Source organism: Acipenser ruthenus, chromosome 47, assembly GCF_902713425.1.
Source record: "Acipenser ruthenus chromosome 47, fAciRut3.2 maternal haplotype, whole genome shotgun sequence".
Classification (NCBI taxonomy): Eukaryota; Metazoa; Chordata; class Actinopteri; order Acipenseriformes; family Acipenseridae; genus Acipenser; species Acipenser ruthenus.
In genome coordinates this window covers 3,906,756-3,924,700 of record NC_081235.1, presented here as the reverse complement: position 1 = coordinate 3,924,700, position 17,945 = coordinate 3,906,756, and the positions used below count along the sequence as shown (strand labels likewise).

The 17,945-nt window shown below is 41.8% G+C and overlaps 1 protein-coding gene across 2 annotated transcripts; it reads right to left on the bottom strand.

The window, feature by feature from the left end:
• Positions 1-739: 739 nt before the first annotated feature.
• LOC117401199 (calcium/calmodulin-dependent protein kinase type IV) lies at positions 740-17,447 on the bottom strand. 2 transcript variants are annotated; one of them, XM_034912078.2, is made up of 12 exons: positions 16,832-17,447; positions 16,515-16,704; positions 13,049-13,127; positions 11,700-11,762; positions 10,991-11,073; positions 10,148-10,220; positions 8,086-8,176; positions 7,491-7,565; positions 6,599-6,674; positions 5,640-5,766; positions 5,059-5,211; positions 740-4,376 (listed from the first exon to the last, which is right to left on the bottom strand). In XM_034912078.2, the coding sequence occupies exons 2-12, from the start codon at positions 16,646-16,648 to the stop codon at positions 3,873-3,875; spliced, it is 1,458 nt and encodes a 485-aa protein (XP_034767969.2). In that variant the 5' UTR covers positions 16,649-16,704; positions 16,832-17,447; the 3' UTR covers positions 740-3,872. The 2 variants fall into 2 exon arrangements, with proteins under 2 accessions (XP_034767969.2, XP_058870168.1); XM_059014185.1 differs by having other exon boundaries at positions 16,515-17,447.
• Between the last annotated feature and the right edge of the window lie 498 nt (positions 17,448-17,945).

Below are 17,945 nucleotides of genomic sequence, written 5' to 3'. Positions count from 1 at the left end.
CTACAATAGTAAACGATAAAACATCTATAATTACATATTTACATTATTATTATTATTATTATTATTATTATTATTATTATTATTATTATTATTATTATTATTATTATTAACTAGTGCATGTGTAAAGCCCTTACCACACACTGACAAACTGCACTGATTAAACTAGGTTGACTTTGTCAAGTTCTGATTCCATCTCATCTACTATCATTTCATGAATGAGCTTCAAAGATTGAGTATTTCTACAATATGCTGTAGTTAACAAACAGTCACTTTGTGCTTCTTCATCAAGACTGCTGTGCTATATTGAACCCATTGTGCTGTCATTGCTGATTACAGTGGTGAGTGCTGATGCACAGGTCCCAGGACTCTGGAATTCCTCGGGCTTCGGAGTTTCCCTCTTCCTCGAGAACATTTTGGATAATGACTAATCTGATCTAAATTATTATAATGACATTTCATATCAGTGCAGTTAAAATAAAATCACATTGGTGATTTAAAAATGATATAATTTGCAACTTGAATTAAGAACCCATTGATGAATGAATGAAGTGTGAATGCAATCCTATGCTGATCAGGACAAGCTTCAGTGTTTTGCATCACCCAGTGATCTTATTATAAGCTGTATTTTGTTTTAATGTCAATTTGCGGGTCACTTGGGTGATCTGCTATTGGATCAGCAAGGGTTTCTAGTGTTATCCTTCAAACGTTTCCAAAAATAAAACAAAACACATGGTTTCTTCTAATACACTTCATTATCCAAAACATCTAACATTTAAAACAGGTCAACGTGACATCTATAAACCACTCTGTAAAACAACCATATCACAGTTGATCTTCATTTGCATAATTGATGACACAAGGACATCCTGTAAAGTCCTTGATGCATGCAAGGGTTTAGTAGCACAGTCTGCTCTGACAAAGCGGATCCTGTTTTATTGTAGAGTAAATTGTACCTACTCACGCTGATAAAGACACAAGGATTAAGCTTGGATCAAGCAGACAAACGTATCTAGCTAATAATCTATCAATGCTGTGTACAGTATATTAAATATATAGTGGTGAATATGCAGGACAAAATGGACCAAGCTATGGCATATGATAGTAAAAGCACAGCTCAGTAAAGTGCAGGTAAATCATAGTGAAAGAATGGGAGATTCGAAAATAATAATGAATACAGCGTTTGCGGAGTTTCCTTGCTTCTGGTGTTTTCAACGTCTGTCATTTTTCCATAAGCAGTGAAACCTGAATTAGCCTGCCTGTCAAACACGTTTTCTGAAGCCCCGGCGTTTCACAGATAAGGATGCTCAGGTGACAAACAGCTTAAAGAGCAACAATGCATGGGCCCGGAATAGCAGGAGCGTTTTAACTAGCATATCTGCATGGGCACGGAATAGCAGGAGCGTTTTAACTAGCATGTCTGCATGGGCCCGGAATAGCAGGGGGGGGGGGTTTAACTAGCATGTCTGCATGGGCCCGGAATAGCAGGGGGGGGGGGTTTAACTAGCATATCTGCATGGGCCCGGAATAGCAGGGGGTGGTTTAACTAGCATATCTGCATGGGCCCGGAATAGCAGGGGGGGTTTAACTAGCATATCTGCATGGGCCCGGAATAGCAGGGGGGGGGTTTAACTAGCATATCCTTCTTGTTTAGATTCTCTTTGTATCGGTGTAATATTTTAAAGAACCATGTCTACATCTGGTAACCTGGGGCCTGTTTCACAAAGCGCTTCTACAATTAGAAGCTAGAAGGGTGCTAAATCAAGATATAGCAGGTCTGGAAGCTCTTCTGTGTTACCAGACTAAGAACTGGTCTCCTGGCAAGGCTGCAGGAAACACGGGCATCAGTTTGTGAAGCCGTTGCCTTACTAATCTTACTAATACCATGTCAGTCACCAACATTTCTTTGAAATTCGCAAGATGCATAAAAGGCACTTGGATTTCTGTTGGTACACCGTGGATTTTCAAGACACATAATTCTAGCATTACATTTCGAGTCTGTCTGTAATGTTTCAATACATGGTCATTATATTTAATCTGGCGGATTTGTTGTGTCCCGAAAGTTTTGTACGAAATTTCTGTCGGCTAAAAATAGTAGCAAAGCCATGATTTGCTGGTTTGTGATCACTCAGTGTAACGTGATATTTATTCAGATTCATCGACTCTCCCGTTTGAGGTAAAGAACATTTAACATCGCTTTGTGAGACTCTCTGGAAAGCCGACAGAGGTTTATTAGTTGCTTTCTAAATATTTAGCAGGTCTTTCTAAAGTTACTGATACCTAGAATTCTGTGAAACGGCTAGAAGGATGCCAGCTAGTTAGAAGCCTGCTAAATGCTTATTGTGACACAGGCCCCTGTTCTCTGGCCCCAGTGGATTTATGAAATACCACATTTCTTTTATGCTGTATTTCTTACTTATTATTATTATTATTATTATTATTATTATTATTATTATTATTATTTTTATTATTATTATTATTATTATTATTATTATTGTTTATTTCTTAGCAGATGCCCTTATTCAATGCCCTTACTGATGTATTTCCTAATTTCAAAGGCTGTTGCAAGTGTACCTGATTTAATTGCAAGTTAGACATGATTTTGAGAGCTCCACTGAGTTTTAAACAATCCTCAGGGATATGACGACTGAAGCAGAATCTTAATAGAAGAGTACATTAGTGAAGTAACTCTGATCATTAGCACACATAGCGAGCTGCTCTATACAATGGTATTCATCCCAGTGTAAACTCACACATTCAAGAATGAATGGGAGCTCAGCCACAGTGAACAGCACTCTCTTACCCTCCTAATGTGCAGATGGTAAAGGTGACAGAACAATACATAGCGTTCTTGGGAAAATAAAAGCAATCTGGTCATATACAGAGTTAGTGAGAAACATTCTCGAGTCCACCAAAGTTGTTTCATACCAAATGTTCTTGAAATAATCAAACCATAGTAAACTATGGTACACGTATAGTCTAACCATTGGAAACTCAAAGGACAAATACAACATTACTGTGCAAAATGACATTGGCATAAGGGAAAGCTTGTTTAAAAAAGAAAATATAATAATAATCTTTAAATAAAAGTTTAGTGCCTTGGGCTAATTGTCAACTTTTTTTTCCTTTCACAAAATATTAAAAACATTTGCAGCATTTATTTTGTAAAAGGAAGATCAAGCAAGCAATGTAACATTCCTAGAGAGAATCCATTTCCTGTAACTTGATAATGAACATACTCTGCTATTTACGCTGCTTAACAAAACTTTACCCAGCCATGAAGCCTGAGCTAGTCCATTTCAAAGCAGTCAGAGGGGGAAGAAGGTCATTTTATTAATTTAAATGGACTGTCTCAAAGCTCTGCTCGTGTGTTTCCTGCAGCACTACAAAGCTGTGGGAGAAACGCAATTGCAAACAGTCTTCCAGAAATGGGAAAAGCATCTAACAGCATTTGAAAGAGGATAGTGGGTGCACACGGAGCAGATGCCACACTAGCAAAGACAGTCCTTTTGGTTCGGCTGCTCCACGAGTCATCAGAGTGGATCAGCAACAGCAAAACCAATGGAAAAGGGTCGCCAAGAGAGAGAGCTGTAACCGCAGACAGTGACGGAGAGAGGGGCCAGACAGTCACAGAGGCTGGGCTCAATGGATCACTCGAGACACCTTCCAGCACACTTGTGAAATCTATGCCACTCATAGAAAGTTTTTAATCAGGGTTGTAAACGGTGCTCCAACTTGATATTCGGTGCAGGGTCTACTAAAGTGGTCAGACCGTGTGGGTTTAACAAGGTACAACGCTTAGTGAATGCAGACCAGTGTTCTGGATCATAGGAATGGCACCACCCCATCATCCAGGGCATATCTTTGGCAGGCCGCTATTTGCAGTGGGCCTTCTTGTTGTGGGACTCCATCACAAATCCATTGCTGATGTTTTTTGGACTGGGAGGAGATGGGGAAACAGCCGGAAGTTTGTTTGGGGATCCCAAAGAACAGCACTTTTTGGGGGTCCGCGGCCGGACGATGGCAGTTTTGGGGGCAACGGAAGGCCGTGGGTGCTTGCTGTGGTCTGGGCTGGCGGAGGGAGGTTCGGGGTCGTTGCCGGTAGCCCGAGGGATGCTGGTGGGGGGCACCAGCAGTGCGTTGGGCTCTCTGGTTTTGGGGCTGCCCTGGGGCGGCTGGGGGGCTGGGGTTGAGGGGGTATTGATTGGGAGCAGCTTGCTCTCAGAACTGCAGTGTGCGCTGGCGTGCCCCGGGGAATTCTTAGCGGGTTGTCCGTCTGTCTGTCTGCCTGTGCTCTCTGGCTGCCGGTTCCCTCGGGAGCCCTCGTGATGGCTGTGGAAGCCGATGCGGCTGGTAGCCACCACTGCCTTCATGGCTGCCTGCAGAGACACGGACAGAGCTGGAGAAACCTAGTTCCATTCTGTATAGTCCAAGGTAAAAGGTAGAAACCATTGGGCTAATGCTTAGTAAACATTAATGCAAACTTCACTGGGTTTTTCTAGTGCATTTTACAGCACTGAGAAATCACCCTGGATTACAATTTGTTTTGTGGGCTAATCCTGGGATGCAACCCAGAGTGATGTTGATGTGCTGTAAAATATTATAACAATAAAAAATCTTGTAGTTTCTTATAATTTCACCTGACCTGAAAGTAATCACTAATGCAAGTCTAGACCGTGAATATCTTTAAACATGTATTTTGTTAAATTTGTAATCAAGTTTTTTTTTTTTTCAATTTGTAAAAGAATTCAACAAAACAAATTCAAACCTATAAAACTGTATCGATTTCAAGAAATGTAGTTGATTCCCTGGTTCTCTAAATATACAGCCGTGGCTTACCCCAGCAGGGCACAGGTTGATGAAACCAGCCCCTTACTTGCAAAGCAGTTACATTATTGTCTAGTTTCTTAGCTCTTATATCCCTGCAATCATTGCTTCACTTTACATGCTGGTTATAATGTCCTGCGATGCTGTACAGACCAGCTCTAGTCACCAGAAAGAAGTGCTCCAGGACAGAGCTGGCTAAACCTGGAGAGGGCGAGCCCCAGGGTCAGCCCTCACCTTGAGCTTGCGCCGGGCGTTGAACTCCTGCAGCTTCCTCTGCGTGGTGTCCATGTGGGAGAAGCGGGCTGCCTTGCCGGAGACCCAGGGGTGCTGCAGGGCCTGCTGGACCGACAGCCTCCTCTGGGGGTCCAGAACGATGAGCTTACACACCTGGGGGGGGGGTAGAGCACAGGAAATGCGCTCAGTAACACAACACAGCTGAACATGTGTGCAGGACAAATCAGACACGGGGGCTAAAAAGAGGGGCTTTCAATTAAACACGGTGTAACATTTCACATTTGTAAGCAATCACCAGCAATAGAGTGCTGATGCTTTTGCATTACAATTTGTACCATAGGATTATTTAAAATGTTCCTAGTTTAGGCAATATTTAATTGGTTAACACTTTCTGATCAGTTTAACCATTCTACATTTATTTTTCTTTTATGCAAATTGTTCTAATTTACTGTTTCGGTTTCTAATAGTTTTGTTTTGATCAAAATCACTTTTGCATTTTTGTTTTCTGTTATTCTGGTGCACAATTAACTACATTTGGTAGCTCTAGATTCATTCAAATATTGTGTCTGACAGCTGCTTACCAGATCCTTGGCATTGAGGGACACTTCATCCCACCAGGGGGATATAAACTCGTAATCACAGCTAAGGATGCGGCTGTACATGTACTGATCCCCCCGCGGGTCAAAGAATGGTTCGAACCCACAAAGCCTGAGGAAAAACAGACAGCTCCAACTTACCCGGGAATTCAATTAGTAATTATGCTGCTGCTCCTCTTTGAGCTGGATTTATAAAGTAACCGTGACAAAGCAGACAACAAGCACCACAAAGATCACTAACTTGTTTTCACATGTTATTCAAGCATTAAGTAACTGCGGACGATTATACTTTTTGGTATTTGGTGCTTTTAAAAGCAGCTGCATATTTAAATGCAATACTAGCGTTAGTTATTCAGATGCTGTTTAGATATCTTACATTCATTTATTAAATCTTAACATGATACTGACTTATAGCTGTGTTTTCTTTTTAAATGATTACTATTAAATATTAAAATCATGAAAGTTTACTGTGGTGTTTATAAAACACCTGGGCACTGAACTTCCTGTGAGGCCCATAGGGGGCGCTGTGTTTCATTTTATTATTATTATTATTATTATTTATTTCTTAGCAGACGCCCTTATCCAGGGCAACTTACAATTGTTACAAGATATCACATTATACATTATTTCACATTATACAGATATCACATTATTTTTACATACAATTACCCATTTATACAGTTGGGTTTTTACTGGAGCAATCTAGGTAAAGTACCTTGCTCAAGGGTACAACAGCAGTGTCCTCCACCGGGGATTGAACCCACGACCCTCCGGTAAAGAGGCCAGAGCCCTAACCATTACTCCACACTGCTGCCCCAATAAGACAGCTAGAAGTCATATTCTACATCAGCGAAGCACCTGTGACAGCTCTACAGGTATGTGGCTAATGTCCATCCCTTTGCAATCTTCCAGTTGCTTTACAAGCAGTAGTAAGAGGCACTTACAGAATGTATGTTATCACCCCGACTGACCACATGTCCACTTCTGGCCCGTAAGCATTCCCACGCAAGATTTCTGGTGCTGGAAAAAAATATATAGATATAGTAGTGTACAAATCTATTAGAACACCTCTCGATTTGTCACTTATGTCCTTTATACACCTATCTGCATGAAAACCTCTGGGGGTGAGAATTTCAATTTTCGGTCAGTAATTAGTGATAGAAACAACAGGCACTCATGTGTAAAAATGTTAGACCACTTTGTGCTTTAATTAGGCATCTTAAACAACTTCTAAAAAGTCTCCTGTGTTTTACCATTGGTGGCTCTGTGTTCCTTTTCTCTTACTGTTTTAAATGAATTGCATGTGCGGCTTATTAAAGTCATCAATTAAATTAGACAATTACTAACTTACCTATTTTGAAGATTCAGTTATTATTATTAGTTTATTTAGCAGACACCTTTATCCAAGGCGACTTACAGAGACTAGGGTGTGTGAACTATGCATCAGCTGCAGAATCACTTACAAATACGTCTCACCTGAAAGACGGAGCACAAGGAGGTTAAGTGACTTGCTCAGAGTCACACAGTGAATCAGTGGCTGAGGTGGGATTTGAACCGGGGACTTTCTAGTTACAAGCCCTTTTCTTTAACCACTGGACCACACAGCCTCCAGTTCCAGTGGTTTGATTTCATATGCACAACAAAACAAAACTACAGAAGCAATGGGGTGCTCTAATGAATGTGCACACTGCTGAATATGCAATATACATATTTATATAGATACTTTTATTTGATATGGAAATCTTAAATCTAAATGGGAAACTGCAATTTTGTTTTTTTTTTGTTTCTGTGCTACCAACAAATGAAGTGTGGTGTTTAGAATTAGCCGTCACTCACCACAGTACCCAGGAGTCCCACACACAGTCTTCATGGCGCCCTGCTCATTCACGATCTTTGACAGCCCGAAGTCCGCTGCACAGACAACAACCCAGGGGGTCAGCTACAGACATGCAGGGCAAGTGGACAGGACTACCAACTTTATTTGTGAAGAGTACGGCTTCACGTGTCTTTAAAATTGCCTTTTCTTTTTTCCAGATCGCTCTTTGCATCTTCACCAGGATTCTAATAATTTAATACCAGACTGCACTCCATTCACTGATTCAGATTTCAAGCTCTATGAAAAGGGTGGTACTGAAAAATGATTATCGATAATTATGGCCTAAAGCTAACATGGATAAGCATGACAGCTAGTGTTTTGGTTCCATTGGTTCTAGTTAGTTTAATTTGACCTTGAATTCAGTCTCTGTAGTGGGACTGAGAGAGCGCAGTGGTGTGACTTTATTTTAAAAAGCCAGTGTGGAACAAGCCGACAGAAAAAGAAAATGGTGTGTGTGAGAGAAAGAAATGCAGCCGATAATCAAGAACTGATAGCCCAACCCTGATACAGACCTGTATGGTCCAGGAGTTAATGACTGGTAATTGTGAGCTGTACCTATTTTCAAAGATGCATCTGGAGACAGGTCGGCATAGAGCAGATTCTCTGGCTTCAGGTCCCGATGCACCACGCCATTCTCGTGCAAATACTGCAACACAATTCAGAGAGCCGGGGTTAACACAAGGGGCTGCTAGTGTCCAATCACTCAGCTCCCCAACCAGCCTCAACACTGTGCTCTGGCAGCTCCACGTTTTAATCCAGTGACATGCAATCATCTGGATGTCTTTCACGCTTTAAATATTCCAATCAGCCGGGACTTCATTATGTAAGATCGGGTGTTACTGTAAATCAAGAGCTTCCAGTACAGTGGAGATGGCAGGTGGGGATTTCAGTGATGGTTCTCGCAGGGCTGTTTGCACAAAATGTCTTTCCATTACACCTGATTTCTATGGAGCAGGTTGTTTTTTTCCTAATTAAAAATTCAGCTGCAAGTCCATCACTGGGATGTAAAAGCAATTAATATGTCTCGGTCAGATCCCAATTGAATGAATTACACAGCAGTAAAATACCCTGCCAGCAATACACTCCTCTCTATCCATTACGTTGTGCTGTACTTTCCAGTGAATAGTTATGTCAAAGCCCACGATGTCCCTTCAAGAAGAGGTCGCTTCTGTTATTTCATCCAGGCATGCATGAGCAGCAATCGAGGGAGACAGGCAGAGGGAATCACAGCTGCATTAGCTGCAACAGCAGGCTGTGAGCTATTAGCAATAATAGGAAAAGACTGGATGTGCGATGATGAGATGGATGATAGTATTGGGGAAGAGAGAGAGAGACAGAGAGAGAGAGAGAGAGAGAGAGAGAGAGAGAGAGAGAGGGGGGAGAGAGAAGATCTGTTCTGGGAAATTCTGAAGATTAATATACCTATATGTAAAAAAAAAATATCCATACGATAAGTTAACCACCAGTTCTTACAGCGGTACTGAACGGACACAGCTTACTGGGGATATTTCAAACCATACAGTAAAGGTGGCCAGAAATCTCTTTAAAGCCAATGCAAAACTAGTTGGCTGGTAATGACGATGTAACATTTAATCACGGACACACACAAACAGACAGAACTATGCAAGCCCATTGCCCCACAGCACAGAAGTTGTTTATGATCATTTGGTGAAGGTTTCTGTCTTTCTGAAGACATTACATTGGCTTCCATTCATTTGCGACTCTTAATTCCAAGCCGTAGTAAAACCTAGATTGGGAGATAAAGGCAAACAGAAGATCTGAGTCTTAAGCAAAGCTCTCAGCAACCCTTTAGCTAAGGAGCTTCTGGAGGTTTTGTTTTACAGAACCATTCATGTTTCTTAAATACATTAATGACTTAGATTGGGGGATAATTAGCAAAGTTGTCAAATTTGCAGACGACACAAAGCTTGGGGGAGTGGCAGACACACACAGGAAATCCCGGCCCGCACGACACCGGGCCCTGACCCGGGTAGGTTCTGACCGGGGTAGAGCATGCCAGTGTGAAAGGCGCTAACGTTAATATCTCGTGCAGCTTGGGCGAGGCACACACACAGAAAACCCATTGAGACAGGCTGGGTACACAGCCATCCACCTCCCTCTCTCTCTCTTGTATTCCTGGAAGATTACTATGACAACGAAATGAAATCTGAAAGGATTACTTCCAATTCCCAGCCCCTGCATTCCTTTGTGGATTGCAATGACAGAGCCATATATATTTACCCCCAACAGAGAGTCTTCCCTCTGGATTTTATTTTTTAATCTTCCTGCACTCATGTTTATTAACATCACCAGCATATTTTACACAGAGCTATGTGGATTTCTGGAATGAGGCCACCGTAACAGTTCCCAGTTCATCATTTCGTATCTCCTGAAACAGTGGGAGATTTTCCATTGAAAACAAGTATCATTTTTATACTGGCCTCATTTTTGCTCAAAACACTAATAAACGATGAATAGGAACGCTTATGATAATAAATAAACAACAAAAAATATTAGGCAACATTTAAATTGCCATCTGTTTTTTTTTCCATCACAGCACAAATCTGTGAAAGCAGCCCCTTGTTTGTGGTGTGCGGGAGTGAGCAGCAGACCTTACCGCCACAGCTTCCAGGATCTGCTTGATGACATGGGCTGCGTCCCTCTCACTGTAGTACCCGCGCTGCACGATCCTGGGGAGACACAGCAACACTCACCAAGGAGGAGCCAGGCTAACAAAGTGATTCACAGCTATCATACATCCTGATCTGGATGTTACATTTCCAAATGCAAACCAACCCGCCAACCGCTCAGAGGACCTCATCATGTTCTAACACACTCACCAGAACAACCCACTGTGTTTTAGGATGCCTAGCCAAGTTTCAAGTAGAGCGGTACAGAAACTGATTTTTTTTTTATTTTCTATGATGATCCTCCATCGTGCCAGAATTGTGCAAGATCAGTTTGAGGGTCATGGCAGAGTCTTCAGACATCTTCCATGGCTTCCACAATCCACTGGTCTCAATCCAGATGAGCATGTTGGGGGTGAACTTGAACGATGCATTCGTTATCACAACCTCTGCACCAACTGCGTGAAATACCAATGAATGGATTACCATCACTCGAGACACCTTCCAGCACCTTGTAGAGTCGTGTCAAGGTTGCGATCAGGGCAGATGGCTCAATATAAGGTATAAGTAATAAAATAGCCAGTGTGTATTTTGATGATTTTTAAGACTTGCAAATACCAAGAAAACTTTATTGATTTTTTTTTTTTTTTAAGTATTCTTCTGCTGGGAGAAAGTTCTCTTTCATTCTCTATTGCTGTTTCTTTGCAAAAATGTACGTTTTCTTACATTTCTTGAAATTTGCACCCCCAAAAAAATTGTAAATAGAAGAATTCATCTTTAAATCAGGTTAAAATACAAATGATATTCTTAAAAAAGTGCCGATCTCCCCTCACCTGTCAAACAGCTCTCCCCCGGTCACCAGCTCCAGGACCAGGCTTATCTCAGTCGCCGTCTCAAAGATTTCCTTCAGTCTGATCTGCTGGCACAAGCAGGTGGGAGACACAGGGGTCAGGGCAGCATGGAGCAAGCATGCAATACTGTCAGGGCAGCATGGAGCAAGCATGCAATACTGTCAGGGCAGCATGGAGCAAGCATGCAATACTGTCAGGGCAGCCCGGAGCAAGCACACAATACTGTCAGGGCAGCATGGAGCAAGCATGCAATACTGTCAGGGCAGCATGGAGCAAGCATGCAATACTGTCAGGGCAGCATGGAGCAAGCATGCAATACTGTCAGGGCAGCCCTGAGCAAGCACACAATACTGCTGCTTACAACTATAAATTCACTTTGATGTACAGATCAACTGATGAAGGTGTTAGTCTGCATCAATATTATTATTTAGTCATTTCGCAGTCTTTCTTCAGAATCTGAAACAATCTCATCTCGCTCCAGTATCAAACCAGTGCTGCCTATCTCTCCAAATCTCATGTATAAATCCCATGTATACTGTTTTCCTGATAGTAGAAATGAAGTATTCATAGGAAATAGCAGGGAGTAGACAGTCAGCCTTCCTCGCTGAGCGCCACATTGACAGCTACATTCCCCAGCAGTATACGTTTTCAAAACAATATTCATGTAGAAATGAAGAAAAGTAACCCTTACGATATTGGGGTGCGAGAGCCGCAGCAGAACCCCGATTTCTGTCCTGACTATCTTCTTGTCAATCTGAAATGGGAAGGTTCAGCTGCACAGGTTAAATGTAACAGGATTTGGTTCTTCTGTTTGTTCAGTCCCACTTGCTCCACATCACAGACACATTGCGAAAATAAATCACAGGTAAATGTATGACCCAATGGTAACATCATGTTTGCAAGCAGAACATTATAAAAAATATTCCAGCTGAGAGAACCTGGGTGATACAAGCTGAAAGGTAACACCCCTCATAAGGGTTTAGCAATGCTTCCCTATGCTTTACCATACCTCTCTGTGCTTTACAATGCTTCCCTATGCTTTACCACACCTCTCTGTGCTTTACAATGCTTCCCTATGCTTTACCATACCTCTCTGTGCTTTATAATGCTCCCCTATGCTTTACCATACCTCTCTGTGCTTTACAATGTTTCCCCATGCTTTACCATACCTCTCTGTGCTTTACAATGCTTCCCTATGCTTTACCACACCTCTCTGTGCTTTACAATGCTTCCCTATGCTTTACCATACTTCTATGTGCTTTACAATGCTTCCCTATGCTTTACCATACCTCTCTGTGCTTTATAATGCTTCCCTATGCTTTACCAGACCTCTCTGTGCTTTACAATGCTTCCCTATGCTTTACCATACCTCTCTGTGCTTTACAATGCTTCCCTATGCTTTACCATACCTCTCTGTGCTTTACAATGCTTCCCTATGCTTCACCATACCTCTCTGTGCTTTACAATGCTTCCCTATGCTTTACCATACCTCTCTGTGCTTTATAATGCTTCCCTATGCTTTACCAGACCTCTCTGTGCTTTACAATGCTTCCCTATGCTTTACCATACCTCTCTGTGCTTTACAATGCTTCCCTATGCTTTACCATACCTCTCTGTGCTTTACAATGCTTCCCTATGCTTCACCATACCTCTCTGTGCTTTACAATGCTTCCCTATGCTTCACCATACCTCTCTGTGCTTTACAATGCTTCCCTATGCTTCACCATGGTTTCTGCTTTATTGTTACACTGTGCTGTGCTTCCACTGTGAGAATCTTTTATAAGAGGCATGCTGACAGAGATGTGTAAGCTGGAAGTGGTTGCTATATAAATGTTGCTCTGGTGACCTTTCTTGTTGTAAATATACTGATATTTTAATAAATATTAAAACATTTCAGAAATTCAAAGTAGATTTTGAAACAGCCTGAAACAGACACAGTAGAGGGAAGTCTCAAAAGCAGGCGCCCCTTTGAAAGGACCCCGCTCTGTATTCCAGCAGTCTGCTGCGTGGGATCTTTGTCGTGTGCTTTCATGTACTCACGGTTTTCTTCAGAATTTTGGCTGCGTACGGTTTCTGCGTTTGTTTTTCTTCACATCTGAAAACCACAGAAGTGGCGCCCCTAGTGAGGAAAAATGAAAGTCAAAGTGGACTCCCCTGAAACTACACAGCCCAGCCACAAAGAGCTACTGCAGACACTGCAAAATACAGATACACTCATTACACTGTCCGTAAGCTATTACATTATTAAACGCACGCAACTTTCAACAACCTTGTTAACAACATGTTGCTAGTGCATGCTGTTCACAATATTGTGTGTTGTGTACTTCCATTCGCAATACAGCTCCCAAATGCGCAGAAAGAAACACACTAAAGCAAACACACACCTGCATTTTAAAACATGACATCTGGCACGGCGCCAGGTTAAAGATAGCTCTCAGTTTGCTTGTCTTACTATCAGGAAGCGTTACCGTTTCTCTCTGCAGGTGAAAAGACCAATGAAGTGAAAGGACCTGTTTCGCTACAATGAGTTTCTTTCAGAATTTCAAAACGTTATAGCGAATGGAAGGTTAAGGTCTATTATTAAATCCCTTAAAAGAAAGACAGATTTGTTTTGTGCCATTTCCACAGCTGACGATATGTTTTAAATGACGGTTTTGACACGCCAGGATGAATAATGAAAATCTACATCTGGCTGCGGTATTATATGCAAAGTAGATTGAAACACAAAGAAAACAGTGGGCCTGGTCTCGGATCAAGCAAAGATAATACCAGCATTGCTACAGATTTAGCCTGGCCAGGGTGGGGGAAGGTATCCTGGAATCTGGATATACTGCAGGTACTTCCAGGGGAGGGTAAAGAACACAGCACAATACATTCACATGCCCAGCCATCACAACCTCCCTGGGAGGAGAAATCTGCTCTGACCTGATCATTATAATCAGTCTCACGTGAATCTGTTAGTCTACAGGGTTACAGAACAGCGTTTATAATACATGCAGTGTTGTTGGTATGACTGCAGTATCTTTTTCATTGTAATCACAATTGATTTGATATTTCTTAAACACTATTGCCATTTCCCTTCAGTTTCTCCGTAACTCCTGCTTCGCAACGCAGGGTTTAATTTATATTTTTCCATCTCAAAAACAGTGCTATGAGCTCCAATACAGAGGGACGTATTTTCAAAGCAACATCTTCAATTAAATCTGTTTAAAGTACAAAACTAAAACCAGACAACTAGAATAAGACAAGCACTCCCGACTGTAACATCACAGGTACGTAGCAACGTTTTATTTGCATTTTGATCCCATACAGTTTTATCTTTACACTCATTCGGAGTGGATTTGAGATCGGCTGCTCCAATATTATATTCATATTTCTTTCCCAATATCAGAATCTATCTGAGCCTTTAGAATTCTAGTTGCTCCTTTTGAATATTTCTGGATTTGAAAGAATCCACATGGTGCATAGACCTTTAAGCAGGTCTAAAGTTATAGCATGAAGCAGGGTGGGCTAGCACAGCAGCAGTGTGGAGTAGTGGTTAGGGCTCTGGACTCTTGACCGGAGGGTCGTGGGTTCAACCCCAGGTGGGGGACACTGCTGCTTACCCTTGAGCAAGGTACTTTACCTAGATTGCTCCAGTAAAAACCCAACTGTATAAATGGGTAATTGGATGTAAAAATAATGTGATATCTTGTAACAATTGTAAGTCTGCTAAGAAATAAATAATAATTAACACTGTAGTAAAGGCTACACTAAAAAAGATCAATGCAAAATGACCTAAACATGGGCAAAATTGCACAAGGATTCATTACACATGCAAATATAACCTATGGTAGATCCATTAAGCCTTACACACCATTTTATTCAAACACCTGCTAAAAACCAAAGGGGATCATTAAAAGTGTTCAGCCTTCACCTGTTGCATAATACCAGTTATTCACTATGGACAGGGTTTCCTCTGTTGTGTATGGGCCCTCTTTCACACCGCTGCTGGACGAAGGATACTTGCGACCTTCTGAAGCAGCATCCTAACCCCAGGGGACTGATCCGTTCTCACTGCCCTTCAATTAAATGCTGCCTCTGCTCCACAGCGCCCTCCCTCAGCAACTCAGGTACTGCTGGTTTCCTAGGCAACCCAGATGCGTCTTTCACAACACCTGGCTGTCCTCATATTATTCTGTGTAAATATTAGTGTGTGAAAGGAAATACTTTAGATTCAAATGACATTTGATGATTCTTTTACAATCAGGTTAACAAGTTGGCTTTTTCTTTCCCCCTACAGTCGCCCATTATCTTTTATAATTCCAGAAAGTTTTATGACACAACACTGTGCATAACTCACATAAGCTAAAAATCAAAAGCATTGGGCAGTTAGCCAGCATTGCACAGCAAACCCAAATTACTGGGCAACTGATTACAGTTCAGTACTGGAGCAACAGAACTCAGAATAACGAAAGGGTTAAAGGGTTAACGCACGGCCACAGCTCGGAGCACTAAAGCCCTTTCACTGTCCACTAGACAGATTGATACAGCTGGGAGACTGAGATAAGAGCCCTGGCCATTAAGTGCCTAGCTTCCCTCCTTATCCAGTGACATCTGCCAAACAGAGTAGTCAATCACTCTGTGCATTAGCAAGCAATGGATCTTGTTTTTCACTGAGAACACACTCTGTTTTAAGGGCAACTGATGTGTTACTAAAATGGCATTAAACATATGCACTTGGTTCTAGCTAACTGTTCTGGAAGACAGGTCAACACTCCATGGTTGCCTGGATATCATATTGACTAAGAGAGCAAACCTTTAAAAATATGTTTGTACCTCTTGTTACAGCACATCAACAAGACCTGGGCAAAGCCCATGTGTCCTGCCACTATAACTTCCCTTCCTGTGCAACACTTATTAGGCTCCCCCCTGAACCACATCAGTCACAGACTGCGAATGATTGAAGCCCATCATGGAGCACATCAGAAACTTTTTTTCAAGAATATTTTTTACTTCACTTTGCCCAGTCTCTCATGATTGGACAAAGCTCATCTTGTGCAGTTTAAATACCTGCTGCACAGGGAGTGAATCTACAGGGTGCTGGTGACAGGAGAAGTGAGCTGCACTTAAAAATGAATGATAATGGGAGGAAAGAAAATAGGTGTGAACACTCAGGTGAGTTAGAACTGCCCACCACCAATCTACACTACAGTTCAATTAATGAGCCAACAACGTGCAGCACTAGGAGGTTATAAATGGCATCTTCATGTTTTTATTACAATGTGTTTTCTGTTGTGGCTCCCCACTCTCTCATTAATATACAGTGTTAGATATGAACAGCTTTTACAACTTGTTTTCCTGTAAAATGAGCTTTAAAAAAAGTGGGAGACAACCATCAGACCTTTGTTAAAATCAGCAGTTTGGAAATCTGAGTTCTATACATCTGAATACCCAACCCTAGCCCTCGCACACATATTAAGGCGACCCCTTGTATTAATTCACCTTTAACCCGCTTGTACTGTACCTTCCTAATTCTGGGCCCTTAGTATAAAAATCTTCCAGCGCGGTGTCTCTGCGAGAGCCCTCGACCCAGAACTCCACAGCACAGGCGCCAGACCCAGACGCAGGCATGCTTACACTGCGGCAGCAACAACTCATATGCAACGTGTCCCGATACACCGACGCACTGCCGGCTCGACTCCCAAACTGGGTTTCTGTTATGTAAAATAATAATAATTAGGAATGTCAAATCAAATAATGAAACCAGATTGCACAAAAGAGTGTACATAATGGCATTCCATTATAATATGATGAAGCATAAAATGTGTTACTGATACAAACATTGTATTTAAAAAAAATCCAGTCGTAATTCTGTAATAAGGTGTTTCCATTTAGCAATCAGAAAATGTCATGATGGATGTCAAACGTTTCACAACAGCCAGTCCGCGACATCTTATACTCAACTCTCTGGCACTAAGTGTTCAAATGAAACATTAAAATCACGTTTTTTTTCCAAGCAGCGACGGCGTGACCGTTTTGTTTGGTTCGTGTTCATCCGTCGCCCAGAGTGGAGACACAATTTCACTCCGACATCAATATATATGTCTATTTTTTAAAACACAGTTCTTCTTATTTATTTCTTAATATTTTCGTTGCAAATGTAAAGTATCCGTCTCAGACAGCCGCGTTTATATGTTGATATTATTATTAATAACTGTATTTTGTTGCATTGCTGTGAACAGAAACCCAGGTCCAGTGTTCAGAGTTAAAGATCCACGGCTTTCTCCTTCATTCTAGTATAAACCATTGCAATATGCCCAGCGTCATTAATAACAGCAGCAGTAATAATAATTCACATCTAACGGTCGCATGTTGGGACGCAGCATCCCCAGGCGTTACTATTGTGTCCACCCCACCGGCACGTTTCAGAACCACGTAAGTCTGAATCACGCATGAAATGTTCTGAGTATGAATGAATCACGCCCACATCCACAGCCTGCAGTGACCGCTCCAATCAGAATCTTCCACTGGAAATCTGTGCTGGGCGGGTATTGGAGGGAAGCGGTGTCAATCTCTAAGAGTAAATAATACCGCCTGGGTTCTGTTGATCCAATATTGAGTGACTGTGTGCTTGTCTGGAAAGGAGGCGAACATATTAATGACTGAAGCTGCTTGCTGGTGAAAAGAAAATAAACCGGCAAAGTTACCAAACTAGAGAAAAACAACACATGAGATGGGTAAGTAGATGCAGATTTTTTTTTGTTCTTTTCACTGCACTGACCTTTTTGAATTCTGAGTGGCTGTTATTGCATGTAATCCAAGATCAGTGCTACTCAGGTTCTGTGAATCCAGATGTATATCTGTATGCCTGCCATAGATATAGGCTAGATCAGGTGTCTTCACATTAGTCAGCGCCAGCACCATCTAGTGCACAGCAGGGTATTGCAAGAAAAAC

What these genes read in the sequence shown, in the direction of transcription:
- LOC117401199 (XM_059014185.1), bottom strand. Translation starts at nt 16,648, where the DNA reads ATGAGTTGTTGCTGCCGCAGTGTAAGCATGCCTGCGTCTGGGTCTGGC. An exon ending in GGGGTGATAACATACATTCT is followed by an intron (nt 5,767 to 6,598) that starts GTAAGTGCCTCT and finishes GTTTTTCCTCAG; the next exon opens with GCTTTGTGGGTTCGAACCAT. An exon ending in CCCTCAATGCCAAGGATCTG is followed by an intron (nt 5,212 to 5,639) that starts GTAAGCAGCTGT and finishes CCCCCCCCCCAG; the next exon opens with GTGTGTAAGCTCATCGTTCT.